The sequence below is a fragment of the Aspergillus karnatakaensis genome, assembly GCF_047715665.1.
Source record: "Aspergillus karnatakaensis strain CBS 102800 unplaced genomic scaffold BJY04scaffold_79, whole genome shotgun sequence".
NCBI lineage: Eukaryota > Fungi > Ascomycota > Eurotiomycetes > Eurotiales > Aspergillaceae > Aspergillus > Aspergillus karnatakaensis.
The window spans coordinates 105,627-126,027 of NW_027395791.1; the positions used below are offsets into that span (position 1 = coordinate 105,627).

The 20,401-nt window shown below is 50.6% G+C and overlaps 7 protein-coding genes across 7 annotated transcripts; 3 read left to right on the plus strand and 4 right to left on the minus strand.

Annotated features, from left to right (window-relative positions):
- Positions 1-15: 15 nt before the first annotated feature.
- BJY04DRAFT_154984 (putative gamma-cysteine synthetase regulatory subunit) lies at positions 16-1,262 on the plus strand. Its single transcript, XM_073708939.1, has 2 exons — positions 16-195; positions 298-1,262. Exons 1-2 carry the CDS (start codon positions 173-175, stop codon positions 1,202-1,204), a joined length of 930 nt encoding a protein of 309 aa, XP_073565456.1. The 5' UTR covers positions 16-172; the 3' UTR covers positions 1,205-1,262.
- On the minus strand, positions 1,263-2,273 carry bud32 (serine/threonine protein kinase BUD32). The gene has a single exon (XM_073708940.1). The coding sequence runs from the start codon at positions 2,136-2,138 to the stop codon at positions 1,320-1,322; it is 819 nt and encodes a 272-aa protein (XP_073565457.1). The 5' UTR covers positions 2,139-2,273; the 3' UTR covers positions 1,263-1,319.
- Positions 2,274-2,542: 269 nt separating this feature from the next.
- On the minus strand, positions 2,543-9,413 carry BJY04DRAFT_211177 (uncharacterized protein; the record flags this gene model as incomplete). The annotated part of the gene is made up of 4 exons (XM_073714363.1): positions 2,543-6,782; positions 6,851-6,949; positions 7,398-8,636; positions 8,686-9,413. 4 exons carry the CDS (start codon positions 9,411-9,413, stop codon positions 2,543-2,545), a joined length of 6,306 nt encoding a protein of 2,101 aa, XP_073565458.1.
- A 111-nt stretch (positions 9,414-9,524) lies between these two features.
- BJY04DRAFT_201513 (spindle checkpoint protein MAD2) lies at positions 9,525-10,749 on the plus strand. Its single transcript, XM_073713085.1, has 7 exons — positions 9,525-9,705; positions 9,753-9,778; positions 9,828-9,853; positions 9,906-9,944; positions 9,993-10,021; positions 10,073-10,292; positions 10,348-10,749. Exons 1-7 carry the CDS (start codon positions 9,657-9,659, stop codon positions 10,628-10,630), a joined length of 672 nt encoding a protein of 223 aa, XP_073565459.1. The 5' UTR covers positions 9,525-9,656; the 3' UTR covers positions 10,631-10,749.
- Positions 10,750-11,778, minus strand: BJY04DRAFT_223878 (DUF218 domain protein; the record flags this gene model as incomplete). The annotated part of the gene is made up of 4 exons (XM_073717813.1): positions 10,750-11,268; positions 11,327-11,378; positions 11,471-11,578; positions 11,633-11,778. The coding sequence occupies 4 exons, from the start codon at positions 11,776-11,778 to the stop codon at positions 10,750-10,752; spliced, it is 825 nt and encodes a 274-aa protein (XP_073565460.1).
- A 749-nt stretch (positions 11,779-12,527) lies between these two features.
- Positions 12,528-16,555, minus strand: BJY04DRAFT_211180 (uncharacterized protein; the record flags this gene model as incomplete). Its single annotated transcript, XM_073714364.1, has 10 exons — positions 12,528-12,617; positions 12,670-13,218; positions 13,269-13,510; positions 13,559-13,962; positions 14,021-14,559; positions 14,612-14,714; positions 15,054-15,558; positions 15,612-15,718; positions 15,784-15,941; positions 15,992-16,555. 10 exons carry the CDS (start codon positions 16,553-16,555, stop codon positions 12,528-12,530), a joined length of 3,261 nt encoding a protein of 1,086 aa, XP_073565461.1.
- Positions 16,556-17,704: 1,149 nt separating this feature from the next.
- sly1 (syntaxin-binding protein) lies at positions 17,705-20,381 on the plus strand. Its single transcript, XM_073713086.1, has 4 exons — positions 17,705-17,948; positions 18,014-18,230; positions 18,287-18,669; positions 18,716-20,381. Exons 1-4 carry the CDS (start codon positions 17,909-17,911, stop codon positions 20,191-20,193), a joined length of 2,118 nt encoding a protein of 705 aa, XP_073565462.1. The 5' UTR covers positions 17,705-17,908; the 3' UTR covers positions 20,194-20,381.
- Positions 20,382-20,401: the final 20 nt, after the last annotated feature.

A 20,401-nucleotide genomic window follows, 5' to 3' on the forward strand; every position in this document is an offset into this window, starting at 1 on the left:
TGAAAGGCTCCCCGCGGAGGCTGCTTAGCAATCGATCGATCAATTTGACATCTCCACCCCCACCACCACGAGACCTCGTCGGACAATCCTCAACAGACTCGCGCCTTGAGGAGAGGTATCCTTTGGCATTCGATCGTTCGCCTTCCTCATAATCGTGCCGTCTACAGCAAATATGAAGCTCATTCTGTCCACCTCGTGCGTGACCATGACATTACCCCGCCTTCCTTGCGCTCATCAACCTTCAATCACCCGCCACAACAGCATATAGAAGGGATCACTAACAGTATGCATCCATAGGAATATAATGACCGCGGGCGGTCCCTCCGTGATTCGGCAACCATCGACCTTCAAGTCCAACGTTGAGCTCATCAACTCCCTCCGCGCAAACATCAAAGCCGCGCAACAATCCACCCCTCCCTCAGAGACACCCAGCACCAATAGCTACACCTCTTGGACAAAGCAAGAAGACGATGCCCTCTACATTCCTGCCGTGGATTTCTCCATGCGCGGCCTCGCCGAAGAACGACCCCAGTACGACATCACCGCGAAATTTTTCTACCTCCCCGGAATCCCCGTCTCGAGACGATGCGCGCACACAAGGCAGGCTATTGACCTGGTGCTGAAGGAATTACACGTCGACTCGATTGATCTTCTTATTGTTTCCTTCCCAGGGATTCTTTTCGACGCGGAGGACGATAGTGAGGAGGATGTTGACTCCGTCGACGACGGCAGCGAGGAACAATCCGATGACTTTGACAGTCTACTCCAAACATGGCGCGCACTCGAAAATCTTCAAGCAGAAGGCAAAATCTTACAACTGGGTGTCGCCGAATTTGGTAGCGAGAGACTTGCGCGATTTCTTCCTCACACCCGGGTAAAGCCTTCCGTGGATCAAGTCAATTTGAAAGATTGCTGCGTCGTGCCGAAAAGTTTGATTATCTACGCGAAGCAAGAGGGGATTCAGTTGCTCACGCATAATGATTGTAATGATATTCTACCTGTTGGGACAACGAGGGAGCTGCTGGGGCCAGGGGAGCAGGGAGCGGGGATTCTGGCCTCGGCTCCCGACGCTGGGGATGGGGTACAGGGCGACGTTGAGACGCAGTGGGTGGTGAAGTATACGGCTGTGGTTAAGGATCGGGGGGTTGTTGAGAACAAGGGGTACTTTGCACTTGCGGATGTAGGAACTTGTGTGAAGGCTTAAGGTGAGGCCTTTCATTTGTCTATATTCTGTTTCTAGCATGTAAAAGCGTGGCGTTCGTTACTCGATTCAACATACCAGCATATTTCTTCCGAGTCAGTCTTTCGTATATGGTATTTTACCCAATCATACTCCTCTTCCTCCCTCTCATCCTCACATCCTCTAACCTCTTCAAAGCCGAAACTGCACCCTTATAACTCTCCCGATACCCAACAAGCACTTCCTCAAAAAACCCTTCCGTCCGAGGATGCGAACTCCCAAACGCCCGCTCAAGAACATACAGATCCACCGCCCGGTCCTCATCCTGTACACTCTGGCTCGCCAACCCGAAATCAATCAGTACAACTTCGCCTTCCATTGAAGGCGATCCTTCTTCAGTCTCAGGCGCAGACGTCGAGTTTGAAGTCGACGAAACAGTATCCGGCCGCAACATCAGATTACTCGTCGTCAAATCACCATGTATAACCCCGGCCCGATGCAAACCCCCAACGGCACCCCCAATCCTCCTCATCAACCCCCTAACCTTCTCCGCCTCACCCTCCCCAATCTGCCCCCCAGAGGCTTTGATGTATTTCTCCCACCTCTCCAGCGCAACTCTCACAACACCCCCTTCAACCCACTCCATAACCAACCATCCAGCCTCCCAGTCCAGTCCCAGTAGTGCAGGGACACTAACCCCTTCCTTGACAAGTTTATGCAGGCATCGCGCCTCCTGTAGGATTCGGGCGCGGGTGAGGCGGCGGTCGAGGATTGGGTGTCGGTAGGGTTTTGAGGGGCGGATTTTGAGCGCGGCGGATTGCGTAGGTGTTAGGAAGGTGGTTTTGTAGAGGTGCGCTTCGGCGCCTTGATAGATTAGTTCGGGTTGTGATGTGGTGGTGGTGGTGGTGGTGTTGAATGGTGAGGGGAGAGGTGGGGGTGTGTATTCATCGTTGGACATCTTGTGAGGTGATTGTGTCGATAGTTTATGGGCTGTGGGATCGAGGTTGTCACTCAGGATTTTTTGTAAAGGAACACTGAAGGCGATTGAAGATGTGTGGCTGTAAAGGAGAGGTTACTGAGTAGAGGATGGAGGGGTGAGGAGGGGTGAGGAGCACTGATGGATATAAAATTTGTGGTGGGGAACTTTGATAGCAGGCCGAGCCGCCGATCAGGGAATTACATGGATGGTACAATATCACCACTAGAGAACTATGCGACCAGAGAGACTAAAAAGCGTAAATAATCTTGTAAGAATATGTATTTCTATACAAAATCTAAAGTCCACCGACATGACACAGTGAATCATATCCATCAATCGTACAAACGCTAAACGCCATTATGCTATTTTCCCCGGCCAGACTTCTAGACCTTCCTCTTCTTGTTCTTTCGCTCATTATGCACGTCGTTCCAAGCGTCCTCGAAAGCAGTCTTCTTTGCGCCGATTTGGCCCTCGAAGAAGTTCATCTTCCGGACCACCTCCATAGCACCTGTACCAAGAGGCACTGTCTTGCCCATAATGATACATTCTGACACACCCTCGATGAGATCCGTACGGCCCGCCCCGCCAGCATCGAAGAGGTGGTCAGCGGTTTTCTCGAACGAAGCGAGTTGCAGCACGGAGTCGCGCATCTTTGCGAGGCCGAAACGAGTAATTCCAAGGACTTCGCCCTTGTATGTCATGACATCGGCAAGGAGTTGCATGTGACGTGGATCGATGTCCATGTCTTTCATGACTTCGCTAATTTCTTGGATGATGGTGGTTCGCGCGGCTTCAATACCGAGAACATCACGCATTTCCATGACATTGTTGCTTGATGTGCGTAGGCCGTCAATTCCGACTGTGTTCATACATTGTCTGAGACCATAACCTTCAACGAGGAGGGTATTGAACTCAGACTTTTCGTCGGTACGGATGATAGCACGGGCTGCTTGTGGATGACCCAGCACTTGAATGTCGGGGAGCAGGCGCTTGAGAGCCTTCAGGCGAAGGAAGGGGTCGGCGCTGGTGGCGGCAATTTCGGTTTTTGACAATTTATCCTTGCTCGCAGGGTCGAGGTCAATGTGAATGTGGATGTGGGAGCGTGTTGACCGCAACTTCAAATCATCTCCCTTGAAGCGTCGGTGGCTTTCGATAGCATGGCGGATCTTGCCCACGGTCAAATCGAGTTCCAGAGCTCTAATTGTATCCCAGTTGATCTTCACGGTCAAAAATGCCTCTTTTGCTGTCCACGTTTCTCGAACATAGTGGATGATATCACGCAAAAATGTCTTTTCGATCCGACCCTTGGCCATCCGAGCTGCGACGATATTGCGCTTTTCTACCAGTTCACAGGCAATAACAGGAGTACTAATCTCCTTGGAAGCGTTGATAATTTCCTTAATACGAGGAACACCCTGAGTGATACTCATACCAGCAACACCAGCGAAATGGAAAGTCTTCAGCGTCATCTGTGTACCGGGTTCACCAATAGATTGTGCACCGACAGCACCAACAGCATGACCTGGCTCAACCTGGGCTTTCTTGTACTTCATCAAACACTCGGTAATGAAAGTACGCAGCGTCTTTTCCGTCAGCTTGCCGGTGTGGTTCAGACCCTTCATGGTTCTTTCGTCGGACGGATCGCTATCTCCACCTCGAGAAATCAGCTTGTCTGCCTTTGTCTGGACATATTGTTGGATCGAGTCGAGGAAATCACGAGCGCTCTCAAATTGATCAATGCCGTGGTCGCTGCGATCCATGTAGCCAAGTTCCGCGCCCATGAGATCCTTCCGCACCAGCTTTGCACGCTCTTTAGAGAGAATCTCCTCACATACGTCCATGATTTCTCCGGGCGAGAGACTGCGTTCGTCATTTTCATACGTCGTAGACTCTGAATGGATAAAAGTTCGGTCGAAGTGAACGGGCTTGGCTTTACCCTCCATGTCCACAGGATCCAACTTATCGTCACCGTATTGGAATTGGACAATGCCTTGAGACGAGTTTCGTACGGTATCATCATATCCAGTAGAAAGATCCTCCAGGGACTTCATCAAACGACGAGACATGTAACCAGTTTCGGCAGTCTTAACCGCAGTATCAACCAGACCTTCACGACCAGACATGGCGTGGAAGATGAACTCGTAGGGAAGAAGGCCAGTAAAGAAACTATTCCGCACGAAACCCTTAGACGGGGGCTGTCGAGCATTCTTTGGGAAGTGAGGCAGGGTCCGATCCTGGAAACCGTCCTGCACACGCTGACCACCAATGATTTGTTGACCCACAAGAGCAACCATTTGAGACACGTTAATACTAGAACCTTTCGATCCGGACGTGGCCATGATGAGCGGGGAGTTATACTTGCTCAGCTGAGCAATACACTCGTCACCAGCCTGCTGACGAACCTTACTCAGGATACCGGACAGCTGGTTCTCCATAGTCTGCAGCTCATCACATCCCGGATAGGTCTCCAGGGTACCGGCCTTATACTGAGCAATGACTTCGTCACATTGAGCGTATGCTGCTTCAACCAAATCATTCTTTGACTGCGTCAATTTTGCGCTGGGGTACACGTCCGTAATACCGATGGAAAATCCCATGTTCGTGAACCAACGGGCCGAGAGCTTTGAGAGACGGTTCATACCCTCAGCTGCTGCTGCAGGGCCATAATCACGAAGCATAATGTAGAACACGTTGTCTTTCTTTCCAGAACCAACTGTAGACTTATCCATCACACCACACATGACCTCCGAGTTTCGAACAACAAGCCAGCCATCATTAGCGTCTAGGTCTCTTGGCTGCCCCTTCACCTGCTTGAACTGTCTGCACGCGGCATCTAGGTTGACCATAACAGGATCATCCTTGTTCGGTCGCATTAGGATGTTAAAAACTTGCTTTCCAGTCCACAGCATCTGCGGCTTGAGCACTGCAGGGGGTGGAAGATCGAAACGAGTCTCTGGGCCGAGCATATACAAGCAGATTTGGGTGAAGGAACGGCGGTCAAAGAAATTATCCTTGCTGCTGAGCAAATATGCAGCACTGATGAAATCTTGAATGGCGGCGATAATAGGTTCTCCGTTCTTCGGTGTTGCCAAGTTATTCTTCACGCCCATCAGCTCCATCGCTTCAGCTCTTGCCTCCTCTGTCTGAGGCACATGAAGGTTCATTTCGTCACCATCAAAATCGGCGTTGTACGGATTGCAAACACACTCATTGAGTCGAAAGGTGCGGTGAGGGCGAACTTTGGCGAAATGGGACAAAATACTGAGCTTATGTAGTGAAGGTTGACGGTTGAACAGGACGATATCTCCATCCTCAATATGACGCTCGACAATATCTCCTTCCTGTAGCTGATCGGCGATAAACTTGAGGTTACCGTACTTAAGCATGGTCTTCATTGGATTGCCTTTCTTGACAATGTAATTGGCGCCTGGCCACTTCTTCGACCCATTTCGAACCCTCTCTTGTAGTTTCGCCTTGTTGTATCGGGAAACAACCTCGGGGTACGTCATGTTCTTAGCGACTAGTTCTGGAACGGCAACCTCGTCAACTCGTAGGTTAGGGTCAGGCGAAATGACGGTTCGGCCGGAGAAATCAACACGCTTTCCTGACAAGTTACCACGGAATCGACCCTGTTTACCCTTAAGACGCTGTACAAATCCTCGAATGGGCTTCCCTAAGTCCGCCTTGTTGAGACCTGGAACATCACTGTTAATATAGACCGCAATCTGTAGCTGCATATAATCCCAGCACTCCATAATAGTCTGCACAGGCGCACCCTTGAGCAGAGAATTCTTGAGATTGATGTTACTTTGAACGATGTCTCCTAGTTTGGCCGTGAGGTCGTCTTCGGTGGAAGACGCATCCTGGCCGACGGATGGACGAATACACACTGGCGGGGCAGGGATGAACTGCCAGAGGAACATTTCCGGTCTCGCTTCCTTCGGATCCAGTCCCAGCAGCTCGCAATCACTGTCTGATATGCGCTTGAATAAATTCAAAACGCGTAGCGCATTCAGGTCATCCTGTGCCTTCTTGTAGTGTTTCTCAACCTCCGCATTCGCACCTCTAGCTTCTTCAAGCGACCGATCGAAAACAATCTTGCTAGGCGGCGGAATCTTCTTCATCGACGTCGAGGCGTTAAAGGCGCGGAACTTATCGTGTGTAATCTTGAGAGAGCTAGTGCCAGTCTTCTTAACCACTCCATTGACAGCACCACAGTAGTCGCAGTTACGGGTCTTCCGGCAGCGGTCGTTGATCCGTTTCACGATCTGGGTCTTGCGTAGGTTATCCAGTCGCGGGCGGCGTATCTCACGAAGAAAAGCACGACGTTCCGACTCGGGCAGAAGGATATGCGAGCACTCCTTGCAAATCTCTTGCAAAATACTAATGACCCGTTTGAAGTACCCAACATGAAACGCAGGCAAAACAAGCCTCACATGGCCGAAATGACCGTTGCAAACTTGCAGTGCGCCGCCGCATGTCTGGCAGTTCGAGGACTTATTCGAGATACCCATGCGCCCATCGAGAGGCCCATGAGGAACCACAGAACGGTCATTTTCGAGGTTGAAGAACTTTCGGTCGGAGACTTCCACCACACCCTGGCTGACAATGTCGTCGTTGGACCTGCGGGGAAGCGGATCAGTCAGTTTGTGATCCTGCGCCGGAGAAACTCCCAGCAAGCATTCACTTACAGCACACCGAACTTCAGCTCCTTGATAACTTTGGGGACACGGTCAATGACCTGGGCTTTACCCAGGTCGGCCTGCACACCTTCCAAAGGCTGCATTGCGCTGTCAAGGAATGACCATGGCAGGGCGGGAATGAGTCAACGGTTGAAGATGCAGGCGGCGCGCGCGGGCTTGGAACGAGGAAGCAGGTTCGGTATGACAGTGATATACTGAGTCGACACAGTAGGCCAGAGTCCAGTGTACTCGATCGTAAAGAATGCCGGCCGTCCACGAGAGTATGATCCGAGAAAGCCGCGATGTGGGAGACTACAAGTCCAAGTTGACGGCGGGGTCGGCGACGAAACTTTTTTCGCGGCGGCCGAGCTCTCTCCTCGTTCCGTCCAATCAGCGACAGCCCAACTATATCACTTCAATCCAGCTGTAATCATTGACAGGACATTGCCTGAGATATCGTTTTATAAAAAAAAACATATCCTTAAATACAAAGGCTCTATATGGTGTAATGTACAATTGAGAAATGCGAAGCTACTTCGACAAGAACGCTTGAAACGCCTTGTGCTCAATCACCACATTTCCAACGGCCCTAAGTCGCTTTCGTCCCTCCTTCTGCTTCTCCAGTAGTTTTCTTCGTCGGCTAACATCGCTGGCATGGAGCTTGGCCAAAACATCCTTTCGAAAAGGCTTGATGGTTTCACGCGCCACAATCTTACGGCCCACCGCAGCTTGTATGACAACTTCAAAAAGCTGTCGATCGACATGTTCTTTGAATTTGGTAACCCACTGTCTCCCTAATCTTTCAACCTGGCTGTAATGCACGAGTCGCGCAACAGCATCAACGGGAACTTTGTTGACCAGGAGTTGTAATTTGACAATGTTACTCTGTCGCCACCCAGACTCTTCGTAATCCAGGGAAGCATATCCTTTCGTAGAACCCTTGAGCTTGCCGAAAAAGTCATCGACAAGCTGCGCTAGAGGAAGCTCGTATTTGAGGATAACTTGAGTTGCGGTGAAGTACTCCAGGCTCTTCTGCTCTCCTCTGTTCGCCTCGCACAGTTCAATTACCGTTCCAAGGTATTCGTCCGGGAAGGTCAAGGTAGCCATCACGTAGGGTTCGTGTAGTTCAGCAACCTTGGCTCGCACGTCGTCGTCTTCGGGGAAGCGATGAGGGCTGGTGACGACCTCTTCCTTGCCATCCTTCCAGATGACTTTGACTGGAACTGACGGCGGGGTGATAATAATACTAGCACCATGCTCTTGACGCAGGCGGTCTTCGAAGACTGAGCAATGCAGGGTTCCCAAAAAGCCGAGTCGGAAGCCAGCCCCGAGAGCCACTGAAGACTCTTTTTGCAGGGTAATGCTTCGATCATTAAGGACGAGTTGGTTGATGCTGTCTTCTAAGTGCTCAAAATGATCCGCATCCACTGGATACGCAGCCACAAAGACCATTGCTTTGGGCTCCTCGAACCCAGGCAGTGGTTCCACGAGCTTCTCGGATCCAACAGTTGTGAATGTATCGCCGATCTTCGCCTCTTTGCTTCGTTTCATGCCCGGGTTGAAGAATATGTATCCGACTTGGCCGGCGCGGAGGACAGTCTGTGGAGTTTCGAGGGGGTACTGGATACCCACTTCTCCAACGTAGTACTTGATACCCGTCGCAAATGATACGACCTGCTGTCCAGCCCGAATCTCGCCATCAAATATCCGAACCAGGCATATAACACCCTTGTACGAGTCGTACCAGGAATCGACGAGTAACATTCGGAGGGGTTTCTGGGTATCACCAATTGGGCTAATCTGTTGTTAGCACTTCATTGAATTCGGATAATGGTTGAGCATACGCAGGGATCTTGTCAACAACGGTAGGGAGTAGCTGTTCCACATTTAAACCAGTCTTGGCTGATACAAGCACTGCACCATCGGTATCAAGTTCGAAAGACTCCCTCAGCTGCTCGAGGGCTCGTTCGGGATCGGCTGATGGCAGATCCACCTTGTTGATAACAGGAATCAACTCCAGGTTCTGAGAAAAGGCGAGATAAAAGTTTGCTACGGTCTGCGCCTGAATACCTTGACTGGCATCAACCAAGAGCAGTGCTCCTCCGCAGCTTGCATAACTTCGCGATACTTCCGCGCGGAAATCGACGTGACCGGGTGTATCAACAAGATGCAGGAGATAATCCTCCCCGTTATGGTTATATATCATCGTACATGTCTGCGCTTTAACTGTGATTCCTCGTTCCCTTTCGACGTCCAGTTTATCCAGGACCTGTTTGTTCATCCCGGGTTTAATCGTGCCGGTGAGTTCGAGGAGTCGGTCGGAGAGCGTACTTTTGCCATGGTCAACGTGGGCAACAATACAGAAGTTGCGGTATCTCTCAATGGGTATATCGGCTATCCGTGCTTCAAGATCGGTCATAGACCTGTGAGTAGGTCCTCGCGCTTGATAGGAAGAGGTGGTGGTGAAGAACCGGGTTGCGAGGGACGAGCCGGAGGAAGCCTTAAGAAGGCTGGACGCAGGCCATTTGGGCGCCGCGCTCAGCCATCTGGCTAACTGCAGGCATCCTCGCATTGGGATTGCTGCAATAGCATGGGAGAGATGGATCAATTAGTCGTAAGTTGAGTCCGCGGTGGACAGCGATCGGCAAAAAAGTTGGCTGCGGAGAAGAGCCCAGGCGGTCGACCAAATTGCTGCGGTGACTAGGTATCGGAGTAAACAAAGGTTCATCCTTCTCAAGCATCGAACAGCAGTACCAGAAGCACTTCTTCTTGGTCCCTTCTCGAGCAATCAGTCGTCAAGCGTATACAGGTCACTATGTCAGCGTCAAAAGACAAGTCCAAGGTTCACAGGCTCTCCTTGAAGGGTAGGTGATTTTGGCTCCCCGCACCTCCAAAGGCTCACCAGCGATAGGGTCATCGAAGTTGGTGGCAGAATTCGTGAGTACCATTTGTGATTGCCATTAGAACTGGGACTAATATCTTTCAGTTCGAGTACTCAATCAACTCGATCCTGTGAGTTATTACCTGCGATTGGTCGAGTCCGGCACATTAACCTCGAGCCCAGATTCCAACGAGGAGTGTATCCACCAGAAGATTTTACTACGTGAGTCGCTTGCTTAACTGTGCATCAAGTACTGGCTAACTCTTTTAGTGTAAAGAAGTATGGTTTGAACATGCTCGGTTCGTCTACCTCCCTCCTTCTGGCGACCTCCGTTGACCGAACCGAATCAGTTACCGCCGATGACCAGGTGAAGGCCTACATCAAGAAGATCATGTCTCAATTAAATAAATGGATGATGGGCGGCAAGATCTCAAAGCTTGTCGTGGTTATCACAGACAAGGAGACTGGGGAGCATGTGGAACGGTGGCAGTTTGACGTGCAAATTTTCGGAAAGTCTAGCAAGACTTCGTCCAAGAGCAAGTCGGGTGATAAAGAGAATGATTCTCCGGGGTATGTCATGTCTCAAACACGTGGGGTAATGGCCACTAACTCCTCTTTATTACAGCGGTGAGGCTGCCGATACGGTTGAGAAGACAGAAAAGCAAATTCAGGAGGAGGTTCAGGCTATCTTCCGACAAATCACAGCTTCAGTGACATTCCTCCCCGTCCTCGATGGAGACTGCACATTCAACGTTCTAGTTTACGCAGATGCAGACTCAGAAGTACCGGTCGAATGGGGGGACAGCGACGCCAAAGATATCAAGAACGCTGAAAAGGTGCAGCTTCGGAGCTTCAGCACGAACAACCACAGGGTAGAGACGATGGTTAGTTATCGCCTTGCCGATTAAAAGTTGAAGTGATACTCTGTTAGGCGTTGGGTTGGAGTTTTCGTACTGTCTTCTATCTTATCTCGGGGTATATGGTTCGATCTATCTATATCACATAATGCAACCACCATTCACAGCAATCATCTATACCAAGGCAATTCCCTCATCCTTGGAAACCACTCATTCCCACTCCTTCCCCCACTCCAAGAAACCAGCTCCTCCACCACACTCTCCAACCCAACCCCAGTCCAAATCCCATGCTCGACCCCGTCACGCCACCCCCTCTTCGCTCTCTTCCCACTCAGCTCCTTCCCAACACCATACATATCCCCCCTCCAAAGCCCGATACCCCTCTTCTCCTCCCCCTCCACCAACTCTTCTAGCGGCGTGACCTCCTCTGGCGGGTTGATTCCCACAACACTCACCCGGTCAGGATGCAAGCCCAATGCCGGGAAATGGCACTCCATAAACCTTTTTCTTTTAAACTCATGCGTGATAACAGTTACCTTTCCAGGAGATGCCCCAGTGTACAGTGCGAAATCAAGAACCGAGAAGAGAACGTTCTGGTATGAGTCTGTAGCGTGGGTTTCGGCAATGATTCGACTGATGATATGGGCCGAGTCGCCGTAGCCAAAATAAGCGTTGTCTTTGGCGAGATTCTGGGGGTGTCAGCGCGATTTTTTTGGTACGTTTGATCAGAGGTCTAGAGAGCCCTACCAGATACGACTCCCCTTCTGCAAGATTTGTAGCGGGTCGCTTCGTTACGCCTCTATAACCAGATTGTCGTCAGCAGCAATAAATCATCTTCTCCTAATACTTCACCAAATGTGAGTGCAGGGTATAAGCAAGAAGGACTCCTACCCTGAAAAGACAAGCACACTTTCCTGGTCCTCATCCAGAATCTTCAAGCCCGCCTTGACATGTTCTGTAAATGTGGGCGTTTCGCCGCGTTGGAAGGGCTCGATTAGCCTAGTGTGTCAGTAATTTTCGTCCATTAAATAATTTCAGTGTAGATTGATATACCATTCATTTTCATTGACACCGTTCGTTGGCCCGCCGAGATAGATTGCGTGGCAACAGACGATTATTACGTGGGTTGGTTTTTGAGTTGAAATTGGTTTAAGATACGGATCCAAATTCTCTGGGCGGGGCTCTTGTGTACTATGCATGCTCTGTATCCTGTTGTCAGAACCGCTGTGGAAGCTGAGGCTAGAAGTAATGATGAGTCGTAGGTTGGGAGGTTGGAGAGGGGCATCCCGTTCTAAATTATACTTGGCTTCAAGAACAAGTACCTCCTCTGCACATACGGATATCCTTCGACATAGTTAGTCCAATGGGTGATCATCTTGGCTCTTTATACAGGCCAAGTAGTGCTCCAGCGTGGAGTGGTTCGAGTTTGTGTATCTTCTTGTGTATCTTCCTAACTATTACCGACTCTACAATAACTCCCGCAATAGAGTACCCGCCACGCAACCTCAGAATCAAAGTGTGCGATAAGATAGGAAAAGAATCCATTAGTAGAACACCGCCCTCCTACGAGTACCTAATGTACAATGCTCACTTTGTCCACATATACCGTATGGCCTCCGATGCTAGAAACAGGAACAGAAAGAAAAGCAGAAACCGGGGTTGACTGCCGCTGGAAATGAGGACAGCGCCATCCGAAGATTGCCCAACTCCATAGATATGAATATGCTGTATATTGCGATGTGCTGTGAGATGATATGCGCGGTAAACAAAGTGAAGAAAATATGATATGGAGACAATATGGGTAATAAAGTCCAACGCCGGAACGCCGCGGGGGTTATTTGGGTCCGAATGCGAGTCGAGGGCGGATGATGTAGGTGAAAAATTGATGCAAGGCGTATAGCAGAGACAAGAGAGGAAACAATGCCGGGTATCAGTGTTCGTGGAGATATCAGAGAGGGTCGTGGCGGAATGTACAGTCGTCGCCTTTGAGGCATTTCCCTTCACGCCAGTATCGGCATGGGACCGATCCGGCTTTGGGCTGGCTAGATATTAGTATGATTGAGAAGGGATTTTTTAAACTTGAGACTTACATGTTTCTTATTTGGGGTATTCATTCTATTGCGCTTCCATCTATCCTCAACAGGCTCATACCCGCCACTTTCGCGCATACGTTTACGCTCTGGATCCTCGTAATGGCCTGTTGTTTGGGGTGCGGTGGGAGCCGAATGCTGGCTCTGACTCTGGTTCTGGTTCTGGTTGCTGAATTGAGCAATAAGGGCAGCAAGCTGCGGGTTTAGAGCACCTTGCTGTGGCTGCTGCGGTGGTGGCGGAGGCTGCTGCGCAGGCTGTTGGCCATATAGTAAAGCCCAAATTTGTGGATCTATGGCTGGCGGTTGGGCTGTTTGAGGCACTGGTGCTGGCTGCTGTGGTTGCTGCTGGCGGAGCATATTGATTGTTTGTTCCAAGCTAAAACCCGTGGTTTGAGCCGGTTGAGAAACTTGAGGCGGTGGTGTCGATTGTTGCTGACCTTGGTTCATGGACTTGAGGATGTCAAAGACGTTCAGGTTACTCTGCGCGCCCGGCTGGCTCTGGGGAGGGGGTTGGGGCTTGGTCATTGCGTAGTATTTATCTTGTCGACCCTGTAAAAACATTGAATATACCACTCTCGCCACAAATGGAGTTGACATACCTTCACAAGATCTGGAAGCTCTCCAAAAGAGAGAACCTCGGGTGTCGCTTCGTCTGCATCTGGCGGAGGTGGCTCCTTTGCCGAAGACGGCACGTCGGCAGGTGAGGTGTAGAAAACCATCAGGGTCGTGGCTTCCCTATGTTCTTGAGCCTTGGCTTCAGGGCTAGTGGGCTGTTGCGTGCCAATACGCTTCACGAAATTCCTAGCAAGATCCTCAGGGGACACATCCGCATCATCGATTTCTAGACAAATTAGACCAGATATAGCGAGCCAAAATTCATAGATCTTACCAGACGGCGTGTAATATTCAAACAATTGCTCTTCCTTTACGCCTCCTTCATCATCTTCCTCTAATTCTTCCATATTCTTATGGAGTTTGAGGACGCTTCCTTCGCCCTTTACGTCCCCGGACTGTCGAGAGCGATCATTTGGTCCTAACTCCTCATCCGGATCATGGGTAAAGTAGCGAATAGCGGTCAGAGAGTCGTCCGGCTTCCAAGTCACACGCAACTTCCGTCGCGCTTCCTTGCGAAGCCTCTTCTGTCGCTCCTCTTCCGTTTCAGGGGTTCTACTCTCTGAGGTTTCCTTGGGGGTATGTTCCTTTGGCTTCTCGAGGTCCGCCATGATATCACCAAATGAGAAAGCAGGCCGCGAAGGAGCAGCGGCCGGTGCGGTTTTCTTCTCGGCAGGTGCGCTATCAATGAATCAGTACAAAAGGTCATCGCTTCAATCTAAGGCAAGCGTTGGCTTACCTCGTCTTAGCAGCCGCAGCTGCTGCTGCCCTCTCGGCGTTTGACGTTCCTGGCTTCTTGGAAGCCGACGCCAAACTTCCAAAAAGATTTGTAAGCTTTGGAGGAACAACAGTGGCCTTTTGGCGCGCAGGAATAGTAGTTGTGGTCCCTGGCGGTTTGTTCTCCTGTGTGGCCTTTATGGAGCCATTGGTAGAAGGCGTGGGCTTTGGCGCGGATTTGATATTGGACATAACTACTTTTTTTGTAGCGGGCTGTCCATTAGCCTCTCCATCCCGTGGCCTTTTAGCACCAGAGATATCCCTACGGGCTCCTTCTACTGCTGCTGCCTCAGATACCGGGGTCTTCATTGGGGAGCCCTCTTTAGACCCTGACTTCGCAGCCTCCTGCTTGCGCTTGGTAGACGCAGCAGCATTGTCAAGAATAGTCTGGGCCAGACTTTTTACTTGCGGGCTTCCTTTCTTCACAAATCTTGGAAGCAGCTTATCCACCTTTGTCTTCTGGAGGGTGTCTTCGTCCACAGTGACGAACCGAGCGAGTAACTGTCATCAGTCAGCTATTTATCCTTCTCACTTTACGACCGGAATCTTCTACCTTCAGGATGTTGAGAGTTAATGTTCCGTCGATATCTGAGGCTTGATGTCGATCCAGAAGGAAAGAGTACATCACCGCCACTGCCATCGGGTTTTCACCTAGTCTGAATGCCCAGTCAGCTTCTCAAATTTCACGTAAGATGCCATCAAAGACGATTTAGCGACTAGAGCAAATGCCACGTTTGCCTGCTGATCCTTGCCCAGTACTCCAGAGCAAGTGCGAGGGAGTAATCATGCATGGTATGTTCTTCTTAAAATGGCTGGCTAGGAAATCACCATCGGCACAGAATTAAAGGTCGCCCTTAATTAATGGGGATTCTTTAAGACGATGATTACATGAGAGATCTCTCAATTCGTTTCTGACTTCTAAGGCAATGGCGACAATATGCCAGGTGTGCAAGAGGGAGAAGAGGGACAAAAAAGGAAAGGGGAGGTGAACATACTTTTCCACAATGACTGGGTGGCCCTTCTCGAGGGCGGTACTGACAACCACGTCCATGATGCGTCGTTGGAGGGCTACCTTCTTCCTAAGCTCGGTCGTAGCGCTGCTTTCACCCTTGTTCTCCGCAGCTTTTAGAGCTTGGGCACTTTCTTTCCAAGTATCCCTTACGGTCTTAACAATTGACGTGAATGGGCCAAACGCAGACTTGACTCTGTCGGCTCTAAGGCGTCTATTACGCGGGAACCACACAGCTCCAAGAACATCATACTGGGCAGCAGCTTCCGGGTCATTAGGCCGCACAGCCGGGATTGGAGATGGCTCTTCTGGTTCCAGTATCTCAAGATCCGAGTCCGAGTCATCACTTCCAGAGTCAGAAGAAACCGAGCCTTTCCCATCTGCCTTTTTGACCGCAAGTTTTTTGGCTAGTGGCTGCTTTTTGGGGCCGGATTGTTTTGCACGTGGCTGGGCAGACTTGATAGGTGCACTTGCTGGTATGGGTTTGAAACCTAAACTAATCAGTCGTTTTTGAGAGTATTAGGATTGAGTTTACACAGCATACCATTGACAGCAACGGTCCCAGCACCTTGTGTGTGGCCAGGAAGTACAGAACCATTAACGATGGGCTGGTCTAGAATCGACTGCAGATGTACATTGTCCGGAAAATAGCTGTACATCCTGAGTAAGAGTGTAAGTAAGTTAGTGTTGGATACGGCTTGGGTGTTGGTACGTACTTTGGATCCTCCGCGGGATTTACATAGACAAACTGGTTGTTCAGAGAGGCATTTTGGTTCACAGACTGCGCCGGGGCAATAAACTGCGGGTTGATCGTCTGCTCCGAAATCCCTTGGGGGTGTTGGGCAAAATCATTTGCGAAATTGACGGAAGAATGCTATGCTAGTTAGTCAACGACCGGACATGGAGAGCTCCGAGTGCGCCTACCGAGGGATCATCAGGAAACCCAGGTGGAAGGGTGTACTGAGGGACGGTGTTTTGATGCAACGTCTGGTAGGAAGTAGATTGGGCTTGTTGTTGGGCTGGCTGTGGCGAATGGGTCTGCGAATAGGGGTCCGGAATCGAGATGTGTTGAGGTGGGTAGAAAGTCGGAGAGAAGGAATATGACGAATAGTGTGCATTTTCCGGGGTCGAAACAGATCGAGAATCGTATGCCACTTGGCTCTGAGCATATTGTGAGGGTTGGCGATACTGGGCTGGGAGTCCGATATTTTGAGGTGGTGCAGGGGCCAGAGGTTGATGATGCAGCGGGTTCTGCTGCCATTGTTGTGGTTGTGGAGTATATAGACCATGGTGAGGTTGATCCCGATGAGATTGCTGTGTATGCAAGACGGGATGATCCCAACTGATGCCCATGGGCGACTGCTGTGTTTGTTGTGGGGTCGATCGTTGTGGTGGGTGTGAATGATGATGTGAAGAGTCTGGGGTTGCATACGCCTCCAAACTGCTCCAGTAATCAGGCGGCAACGAGGCCGGGTTTACTGGTTCCATGACGGCACGCTTCCTCCACCTGCCCGGATTGGCTCGAATTGAAGATTGCGGTTGAAGCCAGATTAAGATACTACTAGGCCGGTGATGATGCAGATGGAAGGACAAAGGGTGCTGCCAAAGTATGTATCGCCCAGCACGTGCTGTGTGCCTATATTAGGAAAGGGTGCAGTGCCGCTTTAAGCGAAATGAGAAAGTGAACAATGAGGCAGTGACACAGCGACAATGTGATTGGCTGCGACCGGAGCGACGAGACTTGGCCGATTCTTTGGTGCAGAGTGCAGACTCGGAGAAGTGAAGAAGGTCAGGTGGGTGCAGGTGATTTTCGGAGGGATTTGAGCTTTTGCGTCGGCTGGGCTGTTGTTGGCGGCCGCTGCAAGTGGCAAATTCGTCCCTTCCCCGTTGCAAAGAGGAAGTCTTCAGCAGCTCCCCCCGACCAAGACAGAGGTTATTTCTCCTGCTTATGTCGCGATAGCTGTAGTAGTAGGTAGGTAGGTAGGTAATGAGGCACCTGCGAGTCACGTTCCACGTTGATGCACCCTTCTCCCGTTTCTTATTTAAGAGAAAGAGAAAATCAGAAGAGAAAGAGAACCTCTTGTGGTGATGCAGCGTTTCGAATACACCGTCCCAATAGTACTGTGCTCCCAGGTAGACAGACGTATGATAATTCTCCTCCTGCTCTGAGATTCTGTCTTGCTTGTCTCAATGCAACCCTTTAATGTCCTTGCTTTCTTTTCAACCTTGCTTCTCCTGTTCTTTCACGCCTGTACGAGTCAACCGTACGATCTTTCCTAGATTTGAAATCTTCCTTAAAGAATAGAAAGAAAAGGCCCTGGTCAAAGGAACCGCTCCGAGCTGCAGTTAAGCAGCATGATCTTGCGCTTTACGGGAAAATGTGATGGTTAGGGGCAGGGTTAGGGATAGGGAAAGGGGATAGGGATGGTGAGTGACAAGCAGGTTGACCGACCAGCAGTTGAACCAGCAGGCTTGACCAGCCTTGGTCGCAAACTGGCCCCCGGCACGTGAACTGGGAGCACGGGGTGTTTTGCTCTGTTTGTTCCCCAGTCTCGAAATGACTTAGCTCGGATTATGTCAGCTTGCTCTCCTCGGCGGGAAGCTCTGGGGGGCAGACGAGAGGAGGCCAGGTGGAGTGTACATACTGGAGATTCTAGGCCTCAATAACTATCACTCGATTAGCCGGAGTGTAATCAGTCATTAGCATTCGGGTTTCGGGTTTGTGGCTAGCAATCCCTCTACCGCACTCATTCTCACCTCAGTCGTACCTGATATCGCGGACACAGGTGACCTCACCTGTCATGAACTAGATTGGAGCTAGGTGAATTGTGAAATCGCGATATGGCCTCGCAACCCCCGTCTCTCCGAGACCGTCAGGTCGGTAGGTTTCTGGGCTCTTGACCCTCTCCGAGTATTGTCAGGTACTAACAGCACGCACCACTTTAGCTTCCATCCAGAAGATACTCAACCTAAACCACGATCCCCATCGCGCAGAGGATGCTGCTCACGAGGCGTCGGCGCAAGGCCTCATTTCGACCCCAATATTAAATGAAGATGGCGACCCAATTTGGAAGGTTCTGGTCTTTGACAATATGGGGCGGGATGTTATCAGCAGTGTGCTGCGCGTCAATGATCTAAGAGCTTGGGGTGTGACCATTCACCTGTATGCGCGGCTGAGCCCCATGCCCAGAACCCTGAGAGCTAACCGAGCTTTGACAGCAATATCAACTCTAGTCGATACCCAATTCCCGATGTTCCTGTTGTCTACCTTCTCGAGCCCACCCCTGGCAATATTCAAGCTATTGCAAGCGACCTCCAGCGCGGCCTGTACTCCCCCGCATACGTCAATTTTATATCATCCGTTCCCCGTCCTTTACTTGAGGACTTCGCATCTCAAATCGCAACAACCGGGACTTCGGAGCATATTGCCCAAGTGTATGACCAATACTTGAACTTCATTGTCGCTGAGCCGGACCTTTTCAGTCTAGGTTTAGGGAATGATGCCTACTGGAGGATCAACAGCGCGAAGACAAGTGACGAGGATCTTGATGCGATCGTTGATAGAATCGTCAGCGGTCTATTTAGCGTCAGCGTCACAATGGGTACGTAGGACTACTCTATGTGGTAACGACTGCTAATTGCGAACAGGTGCTATACCGATCATCAGATGCCCAAAAGGCGGTGCTGCAGAGCTTATCGCAACCAAGCTAGATCGCAAGCTGCGCGATCACATTCTCAACTCAAAGGACAACCTTTTCTCGGCAAACAAGAAATCAATACCCGGCGTGCCTTCGGCCCGTCCGGTTTTAGTCATCGTTGACCGCAATGTTGATCTAGTTCCGATGCTCTCACACTCATGGACCTACCAATCGCTGGTGCAGGATGTCCTCCAGATGCGTCTGAACCGTATTACCATTGAAACGCCAGTAGATGAATTTAATCCTGCCAGCGGCGTCACGAAGAAGGCGTATGATCTGGGGAGTAACGACTTCTTCTGGAAGCGCAATGCTGGGGCACCATTCCCGCACGTTGCAGAGAATATCGACGCCGAACTAACACGGTATAAGGAAGACGCGAACGAGATCACAAAGAAGACCGGCGCCTCCTCGATTGAGGACCTTCAAGCCGACACCAGTGCATCTGCGCAGCACCTTAAAGCCGCCATTACCCTTCTACCCGAGCTACGAGAACGCAAAAGTATTCTCGATATGCATATGAATATTGCCACCTCTCTTCTCAAGGGGATCAAAGACCGTCAACTAGACAACTTTTACGAGCTCGAAGAGAACATCACTAAACAATCCAAGGTACAAATTCTTGAATTGATCAATGACCCTGCAAAGGGCACCAACCCAACAGACAAACTTCGAGTATTCCTCATCTGGTTCCTAAGCACAGAAACTGAACTCTCCCGGTCCGACATCACTCAATTTGAAGAAGCTCTTACCCGAACAGGAGTTCAAGACATTAGCCCCATTGCCTACGTCAAGCAAGTCCGCGAACTCACCCGCATGACTATGATGACCACCTCCGCACCCCAGCAGCAATCCTCTGACCTCTTCCGCGGCTTCTCTTCCCTCTCCAACCGTCTCACAGACCGCATCACCTCAGGAGCTCTTGGCGCCAACTTCGACTCCCTTATCTCCGGTGTCAAGAACTTCCTTCCCGCAAATAAAGACCTCACTCTCACCAAGATCACCGAGTCAATCATGGATCCGGCTTCAGCGTCTAGCTCCGCTATTGCCAAAACAGAAAACTACCTCTACTTCGACCCCAGGAGCACCAATGCTCGCGGAACTATCCCACCCGCATCAGCATCCCGCAACGCACAATCAGGCTCATCAGGTATCGGTCCAGGTACCGGTGCTAGCTTTGGCCAACGCCGGCAGGCCTTCAATGAAGCAATTGTCTTCACAGTCGGTGGCGGAAGCATGGACGAGTACGGGAACTTGCAAGATTGGGTGCAACGCTCGAGCGGACAACCAGGGCACGAAGGGGCGGGCGCTCGCGGCGCCAATGACTCCCTAGGCGGCCCAAGGCGCAGAGTCGTCTACGGCAGTACGGACTTGATGAATGCTAATGAATTCTTGGCTGAGTCGTTGGCGAAACTCGGCAGAGAGGGTTAGATCACGCCTGGTCACCCTGGCCTATACATGTAGCAGCTACTCTCCTCCTTCCCTCGTTTATGTGATATGGGGCTTCTATTTTATGTTTGTTGTTGGCGATACGATAGATTTTGTCTTCGCTGTAGTTACTTAATGCCTACCTTATGGGTTCCACAACTCCAACTATCTGCCCCAAGGCTCCTCGTCACCTTTCTTTTGCTACAAGCTC

Bases quoted from the DNA above. Each gene is read 5' to 3' on its own strand.
- BJY04DRAFT_154984 (XM_073708939.1), top strand. From the start codon at position 173: ATGAAGCTCATTCTGTCCACCTC. The intron at 196-297 runs GTGCGTGACCAT...ATGCATCCATAG, and splicing joins AAGCTCATTCTGTCCACCTC to GAATATAATGACCGCGGGCG.
- bud32 (XM_073708940.1), bottom strand. From the start codon at position 2,138: ATGTCCAACGATGAATACACACCCCCACCTCTCCCCTCACCATTCAAC.
- BJY04DRAFT_201513 (XM_073713085.1), top strand. From the start codon at position 9,657: ATGTCAGCGTCAAAAGACAAGTCCAAGGTTCACAGGCTCTCCTTGAAG. The intron at 9,779-9,827 runs GTGAGTACCATT...AATATCTTTCAG, and splicing joins CGAAGTTGGTGGCAGAATTC to TTCGAGTACTCAATCAACTC. The intron at 9,854-9,905 runs GTGAGTTATTAC...CCTCGAGCCCAG, and splicing joins TACTCAATCAACTCGATCCT to ATTCCAACGAGGAGTGTATC.
- sly1 (XM_073713086.1), top strand. From the start codon at position 17,909: ATGGCCTCGCAACCCCCGTCTCTCCGAGACCGTCAGGTCG. The intron at 17,949-18,013 runs GTAGGTTTCTGG...GCACCACTTTAG, and splicing joins TCTCCGAGACCGTCAGGTCG to CTTCCATCCAGAAGATACTC. The intron at 18,670-18,715 runs GTACGTAGGACT...AATTGCGAACAG, and splicing joins TAGCGTCAGCGTCACAATGG to GTGCTATACCGATCATCAGA.